Source organism: Bos taurus, chromosome 28, assembly GCF_002263795.3.
Source record: "Bos taurus isolate L1 Dominette 01449 registration number 42190680 breed Hereford chromosome 28, ARS-UCD2.0, whole genome shotgun sequence".
Lineage (NCBI taxonomy): Eukaryota > Metazoa > Chordata > Mammalia > Artiodactyla > Bovidae > Bos > Bos taurus.
In genome coordinates, this window is record NC_037355.1 from 5,218,665 (window position 1) to 5,240,186 (window position 21,522).

General features: G+C 45.3%; 1 protein-coding gene across 9 annotated transcripts in view; it reads right to left on the reverse strand.

The window, feature by feature from the left end:
• Window positions 1–201: 201 nt before the first annotated feature.
• The window catches only part of SIPA1L2 (signal induced proliferation associated 1 like 2), a 246,583-nt gene continuing 225,262 nt past the window's right edge, over window positions 202–21,522 (reverse strand). For 7 of the 9 annotated variants that reach the window (XM_010820432.3, XM_024986711.2, XM_005226228.5 and 4 more), the window contains 5 exons: window positions 18,919–19,050; window positions 6,539–6,592; window positions 5,893–6,016; window positions 4,669–4,750; window positions 202–1,456 (listed from right to left, as the gene is read on the reverse strand). In XM_010820432.3, coding sequence (XP_010818734.2) covers window positions 1,310–1,456; window positions 4,669–4,750; window positions 5,893–6,016; window positions 6,539–6,592; window positions 18,919–19,050 — 539 coding nt within the window. In that variant the 3' untranslated portion in view covers window positions 202–1,309. The remainder of the gene's footprint in view (window positions 1,457–4,668; window positions 4,751–5,892; window positions 6,017–6,538; window positions 6,593–18,918; window positions 19,051–21,522) is intronic. The other 2 variants (NM_001206220.3, XM_010820433.4) reach the window with 2 other exon arrangements.

A 21,522-nucleotide genomic window follows, 5' to 3' on the forward strand; every position in this document is an offset into this window, starting at 1 on the left:
AAGTGCAAAGAACAGGGTCTGGCACGTGGCAACCATTAACTGCTACTAGTAACTCTTTAAATCAGGTTGGGATTCTGTAAGGAGGCTAAGTAGTACTCAGTACAGATTACGGTCCTAAATGACCCAGAATAAATTCTCATACACTCCGATTGTTGACGTATCAGAGCATCAAAGTCTACATTCACCTGACAACACTGTTCCTTGTGTGGACTCATTTTAAACATTTATTAAAAAAGCAAAATGTACGTTCATCTCAAATAGAACAGTTAAAAATGGTAAAGCAATACAAACAACTTGTTACTAGCAGCATCCAGTTGTTAGAAGGTCCGGCCCCACTCCTCACTCTGCTCTGGCAAGCTCAGCCTCTTCTGAGCCCTCTGCCACCTACACCGCCCTCCGTCATAGTGCAGGTGAAACCAAAGTTTATAAAATTAACAGTTTAAGGTTAAATAAGCTTAAATAAGGGTGTTAAATACAAGACACTTCATCAAAGCTTCTGTACAAAGATAAACAAATTTGGCATTGTACAAGTGATTCTGCTGGCTCATGGCACACAGGAGAGCTCTCGTAAGTAAGCAGGTTGATGCTTTTTTTTCAACAGAGCATTAACTATACAAAAGTGAACTAAGAGTTGAAGTGACTACTCAGTGAGCCATTTACAAGGCATATGAATCTTTTTTCTGAATCAGAACACTGTTAATATTCAGGCACCGTTTGCTCCTGCAAATAAATAAGTCTCTAAAGGAACCGCATTTGAACTCGAGTTAGACACATCAGTGCTTTTTCTGCACCCCCTGCCCCGACACGGCTTTTCCAACTATTTCATCTGCTTCTTTCTTATTGCTATGATAATGTGGCTGTGGAAATAAAACTACTGTACATCCAAAAAAATAGAGCACCTTTAACATTAAAGTATATGTCTGATTATTTGTTCTCATGTTTATTTTACAATTCTAAAGCCCAAACTATGGTAAACTGCTTTAATCTCTACCGGGTCACCTGATACATAAAGCCCAACCATTGTCCCTCGTGAGGTAAGCCCACACAGAGCTCCGTTTCAGCAGAGCCTGAAAGGTCCACACTGACACCAGCGTTACATTCATCTCGACACCAGCGTTACATTCATCTTCACGGGTGTTGCTCTCTGCGGTCACACAGTGGCTCCCTGTCCTGCTGGGGGCATGGTGCTAGACAGAGTGGGACAGCGAACACAGCTACGATGGGCCAGAAGCACAGCAAGAAACCACACGTTGGCGACTATGAAGGGACTCTGGGCTTCCCCAGGGTCCCCGGCTGGGTGGTGGCCTGGTTACGGCTTCTTGTCGATGGTGTTGAAGAACCACTCTGTGAACTTGCGCAGCTGGGCCGCAGCCGTCTGCGACTCCTCCTGCAGCCGCAGGTTGTCCTGCCGCAGGTGCTGTACCTCCGCCTGCAGCACTGCCTTGTCCTGCTTCTCCTGGGAGAGGGGGATGGAGACAAACAGTCATGCACTTGCTAGGCACAGGCTCTCCTCCCAGCTGCAGTCTGAGCGCTTCTATCCCTATTTATGTAGTTTACATATGTGTTTGTTTATTTCTTGGGGGCAGAGGGGATCTGACTGCCTGTTTTGGCTTCCCTAAGAACGAGGGTGAGAGTAAGTAACAAGAATATTCTTTCCTGTCTTCCCACTTTGTTCCCAGTAGGAGCCAAGACAGCTGTTACATGGGAAGATGATAAAGCAGTTTTGATCATCTTCTCTCTGAAAAAGGGGGCCTGGGAAGAGGTGTTGCCTTGGATAGGAGGACAGAGCTTCCACGGCATGCCTTCTTCCTGGACAAGTCAGAATCCGCAGAGCTGCTGATTGTGGGTTTGGTTTTCACCATCTCTTCTCATCTGAAAGCTTTCTTGGGAAGGTGTATTTCCATAATAACCTTCAAAGTGTGCTACTAAAACTGTTTAAATAATCAAGATTTTTCAGAAGAATCACAGAGTTTCCAATAGACAGTAATTTGTGTCCAATAGACACAAATTTGAGCTCCCAAATGCTGAAAGGGATGTCTTGACCAAGGAGAAAGAGGAGGTCATCCTCACGGTGAGCGCTATTTTTAAAGGGAGGTGACTTGATTGTCAACACCACAGACACACCTGCAGCTGGGAGCTCAGGCTCTTCAGGACACTGGCCCCCTCAGCATGTCTCGTCCTGTCCTTGATGTTTGCTCCTTTTTCCTGTCCCTCCACAACCTGTTCCCAACACCACTTGCCTCATCTAATGAACAAAGACACCAGTCTCAAGAGGAGGCTTGGATGAGGACTGGTTGCTAACTCAGCCCACTCAAGTCTGGTTTTCTCTTGGTCACTACAAGAGGCTCAAGCTCCTGTTCTCCCCTAGCTCTGGGGATCTCATTCCCAGCACAGCTCAGACATCCCTGCTGTAGCCCAGCTGCCAGCCTCTCATGACCCTCAGTCCTTCTCCTCTACCCACAGAGTGTGTCCTGTCACTAAAACCTTCTATACTCTCAACACCTTCTTCCATGACTGTTCCTTTAATTTCAGCTGTAAATGAGTCTTGGCTCTCTCTCGGGGATGCTGCTTTCCCAGCAGCTCAGAATGGTGAGGGCTTGTTTTGAAGAGCACGTTGGTTAGAGGCGAGGCAGGCCAACACCTCGCCCCTGCTGCCCAGGGCAGGTAACTACTCTCCCCTAAAATCCCAGCTCCTGTGAGAGCATGACAGAGCCCTGCTCTCTGCCATGGTCAACTATATCTCCAGAAGATTCTAGAGCATGGTTCACTTTTCTTCTTTCCTTCTCCATTCATCATGTCTGTTAATGATTTCAAGACCCAACAGACAATCCATATGATTCAGCCTTTCTGTGATATTAAGCCCATCCTCCTCACTACCCCTCACCCCGCCTCAGCCATATCCTGGACCTTCAAGCTATTATTGATAACTGCACATGTTCCTAAATGTTTCAAGCCCTGATTGCCTGATCACTGCCTGTTGTCTTTTTAAAATAATTTATCCAGTATCCACCCCTCAAAAATGATCTTAATCCAGCAATCTTGCCTTATGGTCAATGTCCATTGACACCCACTGCAGGGACATTATTCCTCCTCACCCAGCTTAGACTCTGAGTCTCTCAGTTTAATCATATCCTTTACAAACTGCATAACTCTAATACTGGTTAAATTCAACTCTCCAATTATTCTACACCTATCGTGAAACAGAGTTACCAGCCATCCCAGTTGGTCTGAGATGTTCCCGGTGCCAGCTCTAAACCCATCAGGTAAACTAGGATAGCTGGTCATCCATGCTGGCGGAAACACCTAATTTATGCTACAATCCCACTAAATACCCAGTTACCCTCCATTCTATACCTTCCCTCCATCCTTATCTCTCACCCTCTTTCCCATTGCTCACTCTCAGTTCTGGAATAAAGAAATAAACTAGAGGAGAACTTTGTCAACCTCTCTCTGTTTGGACTACAGCCGTACCTCACTTCACTAGGCTTTGCAGAGACTGATGTTTTACAATTTGTAGGTTTGCAGCAACCCTGCATTAAGCAAGTCTCTCAGTACCATTTAGCCAACTGCATTTGCTCACTTCATGTTTCTGTGTCACAGCTGGTAATTCTCCCAATATTCCAAACTGTTCCATTGTTATTACATTTGTTATGGTGATCTCTGATCTTCAGTGTTACTACTGTAATTGTTTTGGCACTTTTTAGCATAAAGTTTTTTTTAATTAAGGTATGTACATTGTTTTTGTAGACATAATGCTATTGCACACTTAATAGACTACAGTACAGTACAGTGTAAACATAATTTTCATATGAACTGAGAAACCAAAATATTCATGTGACTCAATTTACAATGATGTTAGCTTTATTGCAGTAGTCTGGAACCAAACCTGCAGTATCTCTGAGGTAGACTTGCACTCGTGCGTGGATCACTCATACACACTCTGCTCTGGTAACTGTTAAGAACAGTCCCTGCTCTGGGGCTACACCCTCCTTGTTAGGCTGAGGACGTTACACTCTTCACTCCCACTATTAACTTCCCTGCCAACTGGGTCATCTCCACCAGCACTCATGTCAGCTGTTACTTCTCCCTTCTTTCACCAGCAAAACCCTCCCCACCCAGCTATCACCCTCCAGCTACTGTGCCCCGTTTCACTTTCCCGGAGAGTGAAGCAGCTACCCAGCACGGCACTGGTAATTCAACAAGAGCTCAGCAAACGTCCATGGAATAAACAATGTCATGTCTTTTGAGGACTGAGCACACTCAGGTTGACGGGTAGAGAAGTCGCTGACTCACTGAGGGGACATAGCTTGGGGAGACCAGGCTTCCTGGCACCAACTAACTCCTGTTAGGTCAACTCATAACTGATAATCCACTGAACTGACAAATGCTAGTATGCTGCGTGTCTACCTCACTCTGAAGACCGGCCACCCAAAGGCTCATCCTCGTTCAGTCAGATCTACCGGATCTTGTGTCTCCTACAATAAAATATAGTAGCTGTGGGCAAGAGATGGAGTCAGACCTTGGGCATCTCCATTCCCATTTACTGCTGGGCTTTGATTAGGGCACTTAGCATTCTCAAGGGTCTTTCTTTTTATTCCTAGTAGTTAAAAGGGGTTGATTGCGTAAGAGAAAGAGTTCTGAGCAGCAACTTCCAATTGATTGATTTACCTTCCGAAGGTCTGTCTGCAGCTGCCGAAGAATCAGCTCCAGCTGGTTGACTTTCCCGGTCAGTGTGGATGGAGAGCGCTCCCTAGCAAGGAAGGAATGACTTAGAACAACTCAAGGGTGCTCAAGTCAGGCCAGGGCATCCAGAAAGTTGGCAATGTTTTCATGGAAGACATTCTATCATGTGCTGAGAGCACAGCAAGGAAATAAATAAGATTGTGTCAGATGTTGAAGGTCAGCAGGTCAGTGCTTTGGTGGAAAATCCCTCCTGGGTTGCTTTTGACTTAAAAGGGACTTCAGAATCTCTATTGGCATATACGTTGGTAAGAAAACAAAAGATAGATGACCTAAATGCGTTTAGGCAGCCGAGATTAGGCAGACCAGAATCAAGTCCTGGGAACCAGAGAGAGACTCAACTTCCCCAATTTGCCTTTCTCTATCAAGAAAGAGGAGAAGGCAATGGCACCCCACTCCAGCACTCTTGCCTGGAGAATCCCATGGATGGAGGAGCCTCGTATCAAGAAATTCATCACCAAGATGATCATGCAAGTCATTGATCACTCAAGTTGATAGAAGAGTGGGAATTAGGAGTGGATGGCAGTGAGAAAGAAAGTAACACCCTGTGGGTGACGAACACGTCAAGAACACAGGGACAGAGGGACTTCCCTGCTGCTCCAGTGGTTAGGACTCTGTGTTGCCCATGCAAGGGGCAGGGGTTCAATCCCTAGTTGGGGAACTAAGATCCCACATGCTGTGTGGTGCAGCAAAAAGTATTTAAAAAAAAAAAGAAAAAAGAAGAACACAGGGGTAGGGACAGCTGGGAGGTGAGGGGTTGGCTGGAGACCCAGGGTTGAGGGGAGCATGTGTGCTCAGGAGTTAAGTGCGTGCAGCCTGGCAGAGGGAGGGTGGTCAGCAAGGTGTCCTGTCCAGTGCTGCTGCCGTGATCAGGTGGCAGACACTGACTGGGGCCACCCCCTCCCACGTGGGAATTCAACCTCACCATCCAGGAGGTCTATGTGTCTTGGAGGCAGGACTTGCCCGTGGAGCACAAGCTCCATCCAGCCCAGCAGGGCAGGAAGCAGAGTCAGGTCTGCTCAGTCCCTTTTCTGGGTCCTTTAGGACGAGGTGAAGACAGGGGAAATGGTTTCCTGGCTGCTCTGGGCTGAGCTTCTGGTAATTGCTGGGGCCTGGGACGTGGGAAGGAGGCACACCACAGGGGTCACATACCCAGCTGGGTCCATGAAATCTTTGCCGCTGCCAGGATCGACACACAAAGGCAGCTCCTGGGCCCCTTCCAGGTCCTGCTCGGGGTGCATGTCCGTCAGGGTACAGAAGGACGCCACTCTCTGGTCTGGGAAGGGGAGACGCACACAGACAGAAGGGTTAGGAATAGCTGCAAGGCACTGTTTCCCTGTGGAAACGAATAGTTTCTAAATAAAATCTGCCCCTCTCCCCCACCACTTATTGCCCTGTTTTAAAGAAAACAAAGAAAAACAAACTCAGGCAAGCTGCTGACAATCAGCAAGCATTCAGATTGGCCGTCCTGCTGGGCTGCATAGCACACAGACACCACAGCCATGGGGAAAACAAGCAGACACTGGATTTGCTACAGCCAATCTTTCTTCTGTGCACATCCCAAGAAATGCCAAAGCTGTCACTGGGTGTGAAAGAACGGCGTTGGGTGATGAACAGAACTCAGGAGAGGCACCTCTCTCCAAACCTGGAGAGCATCCTTGAGACCCGATGGCCCGGACATGTCACCCTGTGCATCCCCAACCCTCCGCGCGCCTATAACCATGCACACGTGCAGATAACGAAACAGAAAGGAAAGGTCATGGAGGATGGAGCACCCACAATCACCCCGAACAGTCACCTAGATAGGATGTGTGATGACAGAGCAGCCCAAGTTCTTCATCTGAGTCAAGACCTGAAATAAGATTTAGAATTTTCCTTTGAACAGTAATATCTCTCCTCACTGGAGTGCCTCTGGGGTACATGTAAGGCTCAGGTGACGGGTCCTATGAAAAACAGATGTGTGGGTGTGAGAGGGCCACATGTGTACACGTGTGTGCATATCTGCAGACGTGTGTAAGTGTCTGTGCGTGTCTGTCAGTGTGTATATGTTGTGTGAAGCCAAGAACTGCCCTGAGAGACTGTAATACAATGCCAAAGAATGTGGTCAGACTGTACGTTTCACATGTGATGGTCCTGGCTGGACACACAGCTGTCATGTACAGCAGTTAAGTTGCATGACATACACATGCCAATCCAGCTGCAAGAAGGTGTGAGCATTTTGGGTCTGCTTGAATGACCCGCTCCCTGAAGGTGAAGATGGTGGTAACAAGAGAGATTAGCAAATATTTTCACTAAAACCCTTAGAGGAAGATCTGCAGCACGGGGAGCAATGATCAGTGTGACTACCTTCCCTCCCCTGTCCTCGCCCCCAAACAGCAGAGGGCCATTTCTGTTCCCGGCACCAGTGACTTCACATTCAATGTCTGGAGCTGGACAGGAAAGGGAATGTGATATTCTTCGAAATGGGCACCAGACTGACCCAGCTCTGAGGGCTGAACACAAGAACACTGGCCCAGAAATGCCGAAAGGCATGCAGAGAAAACCCTGCTTTTCAGCAAGGTGGAGGTGAGGACCGGGGATGCATCTCATCACCCACACTGGCTCCCCCTCCACACGCCGTGCCCGAGGGATGCAGCAGGTGCGTTAGCGCTGCAGCCGCTTTTTCACACGATTTGATTAATGGCTGAGAAACCACACTGGGGTCCGTGTCATGGGTGCTCTGTGCTTAATTTAACCTATTATGTCTCCCCCTGGCTGCTGGCTGCATCTCCTAATGAAGCTACCTGCTCAGCTGGTGGTTTCTGGAAGGTCCCACACAGTCCGTTAATTAGAGAGGATGGCGGAGCTGCCAGGAGCCCTGGAAGGAGCCAGGCTGCAGGGCCAGGGTGCCGTGCTGAGCACCCCACCTGAAGGAGCATACAGCAGGTTCCCAGCCGCACATCCCTTTCCTCCATCATGACTCTCAATGCCTGCTGACAGGCACTCAGGTGTCCTTCAGTCAACATTCCAGAAAGGCTTAGGGGCCCGCTCCACACTTAGCACCTTCTATAGGATGACAGACCTTCTATAACTATACATTCCCAAGAGATGACCATGTTCCCAGTTTGATAGACTAGTAGGATTTATACATCTGATGAAATAATTTGTAATTTAATTATGATTAACAGCATACAGAGAATGAACCTATGGTTGCTGGGGAGGGAAGGATTGGGGGGTAGGGATAGTTAGGGAGTTTGGGATGGACATGTACACACTGCTATATTAAAAATGGATAACCACCAAGGTCCTATTGTATGGCACAGGGAACCCTTCTCCATGTCACGTGGCAGCCTGGATGGGAGGGGAGTTGGGGGGAGGATGGATACATGTCTATGTATGGCTGAGTCCCTTTGCTATCTACCTGAAACTATTACAACACTGTTAATCGGCTATGCTCCAATATAAAATAAAGAAGCTTTTGAAAACAGATTAACAGCATAATTTGGGCATTGCCTGCTTTGACGCCTGATGAGATGTGACCAGCAGAGGTGGGGCAGGAAGGACGGGCGCACAGGCTGGGGGCGAGTGGCTCTGGGGAAGGGTGGGGGGTCTGGGCTGCCAGGGTGCCAAGATAACCTTCTGTCCTGTGACAGCCCTGTATCAGGAAACAATTACCACTTAAAAAAAAACAAAACAAAACAGCAGACACATTTTTTATTTCATAGCGAATTTAACTACTGAACAAAGTGAATGAAAGAAAGAATTTATTTTTCTCACTTTTTAAAAGTTTTGTTGACTCATCCACATTTTATGCAACCCAGTGATAATTCAGTTAGTTTCTATCTTTCTTAATATAGTTGGTTCTGATCATCAAGTCTAAATATCTCAATGAAAACATCTTGGCTTGATTCCTCTATTTTTACCTGAATTGATAAAATAGCCACATATTTGAAGAAATAGAACTTACTACTGGCAGCCATTCAAACATTCCTTGGGGAGAAACAAGGTCCTACCAGTCAGGAGGCTAGAAGCCAAAAATAGAGTTTTGCCAACAATGTAATTTCACAAAGAAGATTTCACTTTGAATCCAAAAAGCTTGGGAGGCTGAAATGCAACTAGAATGCTACTTGATTAAGTACAGACACTAAACTACTTTGTAAAATGGCTAATTTAGTGACAGTTTCCAGTAGAAGCTTTATTCCTCCAGAGCTTATTTCGGTAATAATAAAATATTTAGTAACCAAGAAATTACTGACATTGAACCGAAAGGCACAGACAAGACTATAAGAAAAAGGGAGGCTCAGAGTATGAACTTCATGTAAATGGTGAGCTCAGCGAGGATCCAATTACCCACACTGTACATGTTTTCCCTTGAAATCATCTTTAAAAAACCTGATTGCAATGTCAGTTTCTTGTTTTTAAAGTTTATTTTATTGAAGCATAGTTGATTTATAATGTTGTGTTGAGTTCTGCTGTAGAGCAAAGCAATTCAGTTATATATAGATAGAGATATTCTTTTCCATTATGGCTTATTACAGGATATTGAATATAGCTCCCTGTGCTACACAGTAGGACCTTGTTTATTGTCAGTTTCTCATCTCAGTGCATTTAGCACTGAGCAAGAGGATGCACAGTCTGTAGGCTACTCCATATCAGTGTTGAGCTGAGATGGCTGACCTAACAGTTGCCTGCAAATAATCCCCATGACCCCAGGCCAGCTGTGTGGAGCAACGAACCCCATAAGGCCAAGCCTGCTTCGTGAGGGACGAGTGCTTGATCAACTAGCCATGTCTGCTGAGGGCCAGGAACAGGAGAACAGATACGCCCCAGATGCATGCCATACAGGACACGCATGCGGGAGGCTAAATTAAATGAAACCCATTTCCACAAACAGAGCTGTTCTAATGTCTTTGCTACACTACCCATTATAGAAAAGTTGGGGCTCTCTAGCTACACGTAAGCACGCACACATCGTTATATAATACAGGGAACCCAGCCTGGCGCTCTGTGATGACCCAGAGGAGTGGGTTGGGGGTGGGTGCAAAGGAGGCTAAAGAAGGAAGGGGTATACATATATACACACATGCTCTTACGGCTGATTTGAGTCACTGTATGGCAGAAACGAACACAAAATTATAAAGCAATTATCCTCCAATTAAAATTTTGTTTAAAATGTATGCTTTTCATGCTCTGTTCAAGAAACCAAGGGCATAGGTAACCTAATAAAAGTGTAAACTTGAACTTTTCTGGAAAATACACGTACATGAACTATTTCATTTCCACAGTGGTGTCTGATAAATGAGTTAATTCTGCACATGCCACTAGCTCACACATCCGCTTGCAATAATTACCACCAGTGGGGAAGAGCTGAAATCCCGAGGGGAGGAAAGGCCTGCAGGGAGCTGTGTGGCATACTGACATCTAGTCTCTGATCATCAGTATATAAAGCTGCCTTTAACGCTTCATTCCACTTAAGACAACATCATCCACTTAACAAATGCCCAAGAACACACCGATTGGCCACCCCTGATATTCTGACAAATGAGAACTACCTTAAATCCTAGGACTTTTAAAAAGACTCCACTCTCCTTCTCCTGTTTCATTGTCCAACCCACAGCCAGCTTTGCTAGTTGGGTTTGTTCACTTGACCATACTGGGGGGATAGGATCTCTCTCTCTATCATTTGGTCCCTCTCTACCCGATATTATTCCTTTCACTTTATACAAAGGAAGTGAAAAGTATGCAAGGGTGACAGATGATGGTCTCAGTGTATAATAACACTGATGAGAGGTGCTGTGTAGGAGTTCTGATGGGCAGAGGGTCACATCTCACCCCTTTCCCTGAAAACAGAACAATCCCCCACACGGCAGCAAGCCAGGACTGGGACCCAGCCAGTTTTCAAACTATCACAGGAGAAGGGAGCGGCAGGCATGGACCCTGGTGAGAAAGGCACTCCGCACTTGACTCACCTTCTCTCTCACAAGTTTATGAAGGAGTTCTCAATTTTTAGACACTGGTTTTGGAGCAGAGCTGCATAACACATCTATTCACTTATTAAGTAATGTTTAACAATGCTGCATAGCATTTCTGTATTGAATGGTTTCTATTCTTTTGAATCATTGCCAGTAAGCAAGTTCTCAGGAGTGAGATTTCTGGTCAAAGGGTGGGTACATTTTCTGGCTCTAGTTATATGCTGTCATACTGCTTGAACACAAAGATGGATTGTTTTATAATCTTTGTAACGATATCAGATGAGAGTGTTCATAACTATTCAGAGCTGCTGTGCGGTTTTTCATACTTGCAAAGTAGCTCATTATTGTCTACATTTACATGTGTGGCTGAACACTTTCAAGTCCTTACTTACTGTGTGATCCTTCTCTTAGACCGTGTGTCATATGTCCTGACCATTTGTTTCTCAGGCATTTGGTAGTTTTTGGTGGTCATGTTCCTTCATTCACTGGAGACACTTAGGTTTCACCTGTCAAATTTATTACAAATCTTACCCATGTTCCCCAGTTCCCCCTTTAATGTTCTCTTCCAGGTTCATCAAAGATTTAAATACTTTTATCTGGTCCCATTACATTTTGCATGTTCTCTCACAAATCCATAGTTATGGTCCAGGCATGCTTCTAAAACATTCACCTTTGTCTTTACTTTTTCTAGAATCAACTTTTCCAAGTCCTAAATCCAAATGGAGTATGGAAATCCCACCTCACTCCCATTTAACTCTTAAATAGACACAGATTTTGGTCTAGGCTCTTTTTATTTTCCTTCAAAAGGACTAATTTCTATTCTTTGAATCATTACTATGTTGTTTTAATTATTACTTACAGTAAACTTTTATTGTTGACCATTATTCATCTCTTTTCCAAATGGATGCAAGTATCCTACAGATATTTGAAATGAAATGGTACAAAATCTGTGAATTAACTCAGGAAGTGCTCTCATCTTTCCTGTGTGCTTTCTCTCCATTCCTATCCTTCCATATATCGGGACTTTTCAGGTATCAAAGGGCCCAGTGCTTTCTCTCCTTACGATTCTAATGATAGGTGAACTCCCAAGGAATTTATTTTGATCTTGCCAAGGTGTCCTTTATGACTGCTATGTGGCTGCTGCACATGCCACTCCTCACACCAGGAGGAAGAGCCTACTTCCATCCTGGGGTCTGGGCTGGCCCTGGACTTCCTCTACCCAATAGGATGTGGTGGATATAACATTCTGGGTCTTGAAACATCATATATCTGCTGCTTATGCTCTCCTGACTCCTTAAGTCACATGTGAAGAAGTACAATTACTTTGCTGGAGACAAGACTCCAGCCAGATCCCAGTGTTCCAGGTACAGGCATATAAGAGGAGTCACCTTAATGCTCCAGACCCAGGTGGGCTCTAGCTGAATACAGCTGCATGACTGACATCAACTGAAAACACAGGGAACAGAAGAACCACTCAGCTGAGCCTGGCCAACCCATGGAATCATGAGACATGACAAACTATAGTCTTTAGCCATAAATTTTAGGGTGGTTTGTTATACAGAAATAGACAACTGAAAAGGCTAACAATGCTTTGAAAAATATGCATTATAAAAATATGAACTATACTTTAGAATACCTACTTTATAATATCAAATAATTTTTTGATTTATATTTTCTAGATGTAGAATTATATCCACAAATATTTCCTTACTTTCAAAATTTACTCTTTTGAATACTGGATTCCAGTACAAAATTAAAGGACATGATCTTTGAGGATATCCTTGTTTAGTCTGTAGACTTGAGTGATACACTTTCAACATTAAAAAAAATTTTTTTCCACTAAGTGTTATTTGGTATAATATCATATAACTATATTCAACATCTATAATATTATATAAGGGAAAGGAGTATGAAAAAGAAAAAAATATTTATACACGTTTGTATATATAATATATATATCTGAATCACTTCGTTGTACAGCTGAAAGTAACATAACATTGTAAATCAACTACACTTGAACTTTTAAAAGTATTATGGAATAAAGTTGATATTCTTTGTTAGGGTTTGAAGGTATCTCTCAATTCTTAATTTTTATTAGAAATAGGTCTTAATTCTATTATACATACCCTTTCTGAGAAATTGATATGACAACTTTTAATGACTTCATCTATTATAACTTATTATGATTAAAGGTTTTCTTTTATTAAACCAGCTAACTTCTTGCTAATACCAATGAATATCTTTTCAATTTATGACTGAGCTTCATCTAAGCTGTCTCACATCAACATTAATGACTAAGATTGTCTTACAATTTTTCTTTTCTGTGTGCTATGAGGAAAGAATCCTATTATGCAATGAGGCTGCTAATACATTTCAAGAAAAATTTATGCAAGGGCATTATTGCTCTTTGAAACTTTGAAAGTAATGAATTGTAAACATTAGTTTTGGGTGATATTTGGGATTTGGAAATATTCTTGCTTAATTTTTTCAATGCCCTCCACACTCTGACTTCTACTTACTGTTTCTCATGCTCTTCCCGCCCCCCCTCCCCACTTTCTTGCAGGAAATATCCAATTATCTTATTCATCAGATTTATTCCAACATAGGAATAAAGTGACATTCCTTAATCATGCTATCATCTCTCATCTATTTAATACTAATTTCCTTCCTCATTTCTAATTTTGTTCACTTGTGTGTTCATTTTCTGAACCAATTTATATTGGCTTACCAATATTCAAAGAAAAAATGATCATTAATTAAATTTACAAATTGCACAGAAATTACAATTGCAAATTTTTTAAGAAAATCATTTGATTTCTTTCTTTACTTTTTTGTTTTGTTTTGTTTTCTTTCACAACCTTTGTAGAATGTTTTTAAAGTACAGTTACTTAATTTTCACTTTGTTTTTCCATTTAAATATAAGTTTTTGAAGCAGTCTTTTTGTTTAAGGCCTACTCCCTGCTGTAGTCCAAAGACTTTTCTAGGTAACCTCTTCTTCATCTTCACTTACTAGAAAAGAAAAAGATGCTCTTATCATAGTCCTTAATTCTTCCTTGCTTCAGTCATGTCCAACTCTCTGCAACCCTATGAACTGTAGCCTGCCAGGCTCCTCTGTCCATGGGATTCTCCAGGCAAGAATACTGGAGTGGGTTGCCATTCCCTTCTCCAGGGGATCTTCCCAACCCAGGGACTGAACCCACGTCTCCTGCATCTCCTGCACTGTGGGTAGATTCTTTACCTGCTAAGCCACCTGGGAGGCACAATTATCACTAGACTAATATTTAGAACTGTCTGAAATGTTAAAGTTTTTGGTTTATGTTTTGCTCCTATTTTCTGATTTAATTCCCATTTCATGCCTGTGGAGGGAAGTGTGAGGAAAGGTGCCTTCTCTTAGTGACCCCTGGGGAATGCTATGCTCAGGAGAGCATAGCACTGAATCTTAGCATTGGAGAATCTTGTATTCTTACAACACTGTGAATGGTATTTTCTGTGTACCCTGAGAGTACACTGTGTACCTGGAGAGCTCAAACATATTTAAGCAATCAAGACTGGGGCTGATTAATTTGGTACTGCTGCTGTATTCTTTTTTTTTCATATTTGATAGGAGCTTTTCCCTTGGTTGCAAAACCCAAGCCCATATACAAAATTAGGAACAGTTTTAGATGCCTCTTTTGAAAGACTGTTTTAGTCCCTTTTAACTGCGTTAAAAAAATAAAAAAGGCAATTTTTCAACACTATTTTGAAAACTGAGAAGTTCAAGAATATACTTAGTTTCCTTTTATCTACAAAATGGTGCAATTCCAATTCCAATCAATAAGGTCACAACAGATTGGATCAGGCCAATGTATAGGTTCTTCTGCACTGTGCTGTGCTATGCTTAGTCACTCAGTCATGTCTGATTCTTTGTGACCCCATGGACTGTAGCTCGCCAGGTTCTTCTGTCCATGGGGATTCTCTAGGAAAGAATACTGGAGTGGGTTGTCATGCCTTCTTCCAGGGTATCTTCCCAACCCAGGGACTGAACCCAGGTTTCCCGCATTACAGGCAGATTCTTTACCATCTGAACCACCAGGGAAGCCCATGAACACTGGCGTAGGTAGCCTATTCCTTCTCCAGGGGATCTTCCCAACCCAGGATGGAACCAGGGTCTCCTGCATTGCAGGTGGATTCTTTGCCAGCTGAGCTACCAGGGAAGCCCACGTCTGCATTACTTGTAGACAATGTTCACTTATGTTAGTTCTCACTTAAAACACCAGAGGAAATAGGAATCGGCACAGGATAGTAAAACCAAATTCTTAAACCCGTGTGTCCAGCGTCAATTTTAGCTCTTAGATAAAGGCATGGGACATAAATGAGGCAGAACAGCAGGGAAGAGTCATGCCTGCTAGGGATAAATGACAGTATGGCATGATACAAGGCTCATGGTATCTCAACCCAACAGATACATTCTATTTTTTAAAGCCTGTCTTCAAACGTGCTGACTAATCATATGTGGGCCCAGACTTTTTCCAGAGGGGTCTGACTTCAGTAAGGCATCTTAAGCTGCCTTGATTACTCTGTAATGATTAAATAGGCACATGGGAGCTTTCTGGACTATCTTTTCTTCATGATGTTGAGTCTAGCTCAGGAATAGCTTTGAGAATTGGTACAGAAAGATAAAGTCACAAGCAGGGCAACTGGTCATCCTGGTAAAGACCTTTCTTTTTAAAGTGCTGAGGGATGCCTATGCTCACATCAGCACTATTCATGACAACTGAGATGGAAAACAATCTAAATATCCATCAACAGATGAATGGATAAAGCAGATAGGGTACATACATACAATGGAACACTACTCAGCCATAAAAGAGAAGGAAGTAATGCCATGTGCCGCAACGCAGATGCACCTAGAGACTATCATACTAAGTAAAGTAAGTCAGAATGGGAAAGACAAATATATGGTATCACTTATATGTGGAACCTAAAATATGACAAAAGGAACTTATCTATGAAATAGAAACAGACTCACAGACATAGAGAACAGACTAGGAATTGCCAAGGTTGGGGGAAGGTCAGGGGAGGGCTGGACTGGGAGGCTGGGGTCAGCAGATGCAAACTATATTATATATAGGACGGATAAAACACAAGGCCCTGCTGTACAGAGCAGAGAAGTATAAACCACAATGGAGAGAAGGAATATGAGACAGCATGTGTGTATATGCATATAACCGAACCACTTTGCTATATAGCAGAAATTAATACATTCTAAATCAACTATGCTTCAATAAAACTAATTAATAGAAAAAAAGTGGTCAAGGGGATGGATCGCATCTGGTCACCACCGTGTCCATTTACATCACAGTGGAGCTGACGCTGATACTAAAGAATCTGATTAGCCAAAGGTCTGGAGTTGCAGATTTTTGAATCTTCCTGAACTGACTATTGTCTCAAGATGGCATACTGCCCTATGGATTGGCACCGAAAAGTGACTGGAACTTTTAAACATGACCTCAACTCCCTCCATATTTTCTGTAGAATGTTGTTTGGAAAGTTTAGAAAGGGCAGGGAACCAAAGTCCGCTCCCCTAGCAAAGAGAATCTCATGTTCTATCTGTTCAACTTAGGCACCCCTGCCCTGAGTCACTGGCTAGCTGGGATGTCCCTGCTTTTTCCTCCCTTGTCTGAGAGTGCCAATGCCCAGCTGGCCTCGAACATCAGCTCAGAAACACCCTGATGAAAGAAATGTGAGGGTAGGGCTGAGAGGAGCTTGCCAGGTCTCTGGAAAGGTTTTCATTTCATAGATGAGCAGGCTGAAGCCCAGCACAAGTGTGTACCTCAGAGGACTGGAGATCAACCTTCAGCGTTGCAATAAAGCACGTAGCTGACTTGTCCAAAGGCCCGCAGCGCATCAGTAGGGCTGCAATTACAATCACAGTCCATGGATGGATAATCCAGCCACTGCTGTCTGTGCCACTGTGCTATCTGGACCTCCCACCCACAGACCAGCTCCCCGGAAAGTCCCACTTCATAGCAGTGATTTTATTCTGCAGAGGTAGAAGGGAATCAAGCAAAGAGACAAATGACGGTGGAGACCGACATGAAGTATATATATATGGTCGTCGTGGTTTAGTCGCTAAGCTGTGTCCATGTGTCCAACTCTTGCAACCCCATGGACTGTAGCCCGCCAGGCTCCTCTGTCCATGGAATTCTCCAGGCAAGAATACTGGAGTGGGTTGCCATTTCCTTCTCCAGGGGATCTTTCTGACTCAGAAATCGAATCTGCATCTTCTGCACTGGCAGGTGTATTCTTTACTGCTGAGCCACAAGGGTTCCCATATATTCCCACACACATACTGCTGTAAATCAGAATAATGAATACAAAATGCAAAAGGATCTCAGAGGTTAAAATCTATGCCGTGAGCTGCAGCAGCTCAAAGGTGCAGGGAGCTTGTGCATCTTATACCTACTGGCTGCTCTGTACTAGCTCTCCTCATCTGGTTACCTTGCTGTGCGCTTGATAAATAAAGATAAGATAAATTTAAGAAACAGTTTTCCCTTAAGAAACTCATCACTCAATAAGAAGTGACAGAGATATGAATAATGCAGAAGGGAGTGGTAGGTACTATGCAAATATTTATGCGGTGGGGGAACAGAGAAGACAGAATAGAAGTTCTTAGATTCTCAGTGGGCAGTGAGACAAGAGCGTACAGAGGATATGCTAGAGAAAATGCAGCTCCCTCCTGTCTAGGCTGCTCTGGACAGAGGTGAGACCTGTCATGCCTCTGGGGCTCTGTCACACCAGGCTAGTCTTGGGAGCCTGAGAAATCACTAGAGCTTTCATAGCCCACTCTGACCAACTTCTGGTTGAAAGAAATGAAGGCTGCGTTACCAAGCAGACAGGAGCATTCTCAAGTTTTCACACGGAACAACTACTTTGTAAATCCAAATGCAAACTCCATTAGTACTTGGCAGGTCCAAAACAGTTGTCCTCTCCCCATCAAGGGAGCAGGAACAGCCCATGTGTTTTGCAGGAATTTCTTTCTAAGTTTCCCCCTCTCATCTATCACAGCTAAATGTCCCAGAGCCCAGACTAACTCACTTTCTCCTTAGACCCCACCCTAAAAGGTGCTTAGGACCAGAGGCACTGATCCCAGCTGATGAGTGAAACTGACTAGCGGGGCAGCTTGTTAAGAGAGGCAGTCAGGGCAGCAGACTCCACCGGAAGCAGTCTGACTGCAAAGTGTACCTGTCCCTCCTGGGAAAAGAATGTGGATTCCTTTCCTGAAGCCTGCACATCACAGGTGATGAGGACTGACTACCCGAGCAGGCAGCGAAAGGGTGGGGGTGAGAAGAGCCGATCAGGCGGCCTTGCCCCTCTATGGGGGTGGGTGGTGGTGGCAGTGAACACCATTGCTATAACTCAGATACACGGGAGATCCTCAGACAGGCCCCCAGAATGGTCTGCCCTCTGCAGATCCTGCTTGTTACCCAGGAGCCAAGGCTGTAGTCATGGAAAGAGTCTGGCAGCAAATGGAAGAAAGTCAGGAACCCTGTCACTGGGGGCCCCTGGGTCCACAAGCAAGGTCCTGAGGATGCCTGGGAGACAGGCATGCCCCCTGTCTGTGGCCCCTTTATCTTTAGGTTGGAGAAAACGTGCTTGCTATGGAGCAGCTTCCCCTCTGAAGTTCACTGAAATATTCACCAGAGATGGTGGGAGGCAGTGAGGCAGTTGGAGGGCCCCAGAGATCAGCCAGCTCAGGACTGTCCCCAACCACAGGGTTAGAGGGGGAAGCCAGGGCCAGACAGGGAGAGACTCTCTGGGTCAAGGAGGCCCCACCAGAGTCTGCATGGACTCTGAGCCACTGGACTCCCAGGCCTGTACCTGTTCTGCTAAACTGGGCAGCCCGGACCTCTGCAGGGCCTTCCCATCCTGTCTCACCTCATCAAGCTGGGCGGAAACATACAGTCTGCGTCCTAGGTCATCACCTTGACATTCCATGTATGAAAAACAGGTGGAAAAGGAAAAGTGGCTCATGCCAGACCACAGCTGGTACCTGACCTAGCAGGTTTGGGGTCCCTTTGCCTAGGGCTCACTTCACCACATGCCTGGGTCTCCCTAAGGAAATGCCCCGAGTCTCAGCCCAAGCCACCCCCTCGTTTCCCTCCTGGAAGATGTGCAGAGCATCCAAAGGCTAACCCAGAAGACCCCTGCATTGCCATCCCTAGCCCTGGAGGCTGAATGTCTTTACCTTCAAATGCCCGGGCAGCATCCACGAGGTGGGTCCAATCTAACCCTGTGGCCGTGTCTGGGAGGGGCATCAGGCCAGGATCTGCGCACTTGGACTTATCCGATAAGGACCCATCGGAGAACCAGAACTCATCTAGACAGGAAAAAACCCAGAGCGTCAGTCAGATAGCAGTGTGGGTACTGGCTGGGCCTTCAGAAGGGCCCAGGGGGGTTCTTGTCCCAGGTAAGAAACACACATCCCACCGCTGTTTGTGAAAGAGCCACAACTGCCAGGCTCACTTAGGGGTCGCCAATAGGCAGGGGCCGGTGCAAGATCAGGGCTGAGGTTCCCACAAACCAGAAAAGCAGAGGTGAGCTCCTCCTGGGTGGGCTCCTCTGAAGGACATTACCTGGGTCTGACCACCCTGAAGATCACGTCCTGTTTTCCTCAGGATGACTTACCCATGGGAAGAGTGTTGCAAGCCTCTACCGTAAAAACGGTTTGGTACAATCTCTTTTGTACATTTCGCTATGTATAAAAGTGGTGATTGAATTTCGCTTGTGACTCAATGAGACGGTCTGATCAGTGGCTAAACCAGAACCCGCTCCCCATCCTGCACTGAGTATTTGCTAGTCTTCTGTACAAAGACACCCTGTACACTTCTCCTGAACTCTCATCACAGGACGTGAAGCACTTACGTCACCAGTAATACTGGCTGTTAAGAAGTCATTATGCATCTGCAGACACGCTTCCTGAAGGCTAGAGCTCCTCTAACACGCCTCTTCTGGACCTGCCCAGAACCATGGCACACAGCTGCTCACGGACACATCTGACTAATTAGACCAATCAAAATAATGACCACCTGGCTGTCTGAGCCTGCAATTAAGTTATGGAGGGGCCGTAATTAACCAAGTGCACCTGTAATTTCAGCTCCCACATCCTATGGGGTGGCTGTGAAGTGCTGGCATCTGGACCAGGATGGAGGGAGCCTGGGATTTGCCCTTGAAAGACACTAACACTCCCTCTCCAGCACCTTCCACATGAGCTCTTAGCCTAACTCCAGCAGCTGCAGTTAACAATGGAGCCACTCTGCTCTTAATACCACCCCACTCAGATGTGAAACCATCATCCCCTCCACTTATTACTTTTAAAGATTTTTTTGATGTGGGCCATTTTTTAAAAGTCTTTATTCAGTTTGTTACAATATTGCTTCTGTGGCATGTTTTGGTTTTTTGGCCGTGAGGCATGTGGGATCTTTGCTCCCCAAACAGGGACAGAACCCACACCCTCTGGATTGAAAGGTGAAGGCTTAACCACTGGACCGCTAGGGAAGCCCTGCCCAGTCCATTTTGCAGGGAACCCAGTGACAGGTACTTTATCAAGGTAACTCCTGCCACCCTCCCCTCCACTTGCTCGTGCTTTACACTAACAACCCTTTCAGCATGTTCTGTGCATGAGGTTCTCTGTCCTTGTCTACTCCTCTCCTGATGGCCCCTCTGAACCCATGGAGGCACCACAGGGCAGAGGATGGACTGACTCCACCCAGGTCCCATCTTTACCCAGAGTTTAAGGTTCAACCCCCCAGGGAGAAAGATCAGGAAGCCTGGGGACCTTCAGTCATTTGCCAATCACTTCCTTTATCTAGAGACAGCAGCTGAAATAGGTTTTCTGCACCAAGTGTAAAAAAATTATTTGACCTGGTGGCAATTATTCTCACAACTGATTTCCCTGCAGCTGAGTGTGTCATGGATATATATATATATATATATTTACATGCATGTGGCAGCTCTGGGAAGGGTGCCCCAGGGCTGGCTGGAACCCAACGTGCATGAGGCACCCCCTCACCCGCTGCCTCTCCTTCCCTCACTGGAGAGGAAAACATCAGGGAGTGAAAAGTTATTCAGGTGAATGAACATTTCTACAGAAAGTATACTCTCTTGGTCACGTTTTGCTAAGAAATGTCAAGCTGAGGATCTTCTTTGCCTTTGTAAAGAAATAGTCCTTCACCTGAGCGTTTAGCATCTTAGAGCCTAAAATCAGACCCAATACACTCTGTGTGCTTTCTCCTCGGGGCCACCAGACCATGCCGACCGGCACTCACCCAGGGGTCCCCGACCTTCAGGATCGAATGCCTGGTGACCTGAGGTGGAGCTGATGTAACAATAATAGAAATACAGTGCACAGGACATGTAACGTGCTTGAACCATGCTGAAACCATCCACCCAAACCCCCGCCACTGGTCTGTGGAAAAACTGTCTTCCAAGAAACCAGTCCCTGGTGCCATTAAGGCTGGGGACTGCTGTTCTAATTGGAGCCAGGCAGAAAGGAAAAAACAGCAGAGACAGAAAAAGGGGCAAACGCAGGGAGAGAGCAGTGCTGGGCTAGAGTCCATCGTACCCTCGTCCTGTCCCTATCGCTCTGTGGGCTCAAAGAGCATCTTTCCCAAAAGCCCAACGGGGTAACTGACAAAGGAGACCTGGTTGTCCTGGGCTAAAGATTAGGCTCTGATTTTATGCGGCACAGATCTGAAGCTTGTGGTCAGAAGCTTCTGCCCAGAGTGAGTGAGGTGTGGGTGAGTGGGCCCCACAATCCCACAGCAGGGCTCGTCACAGCAACAGGCAAAGC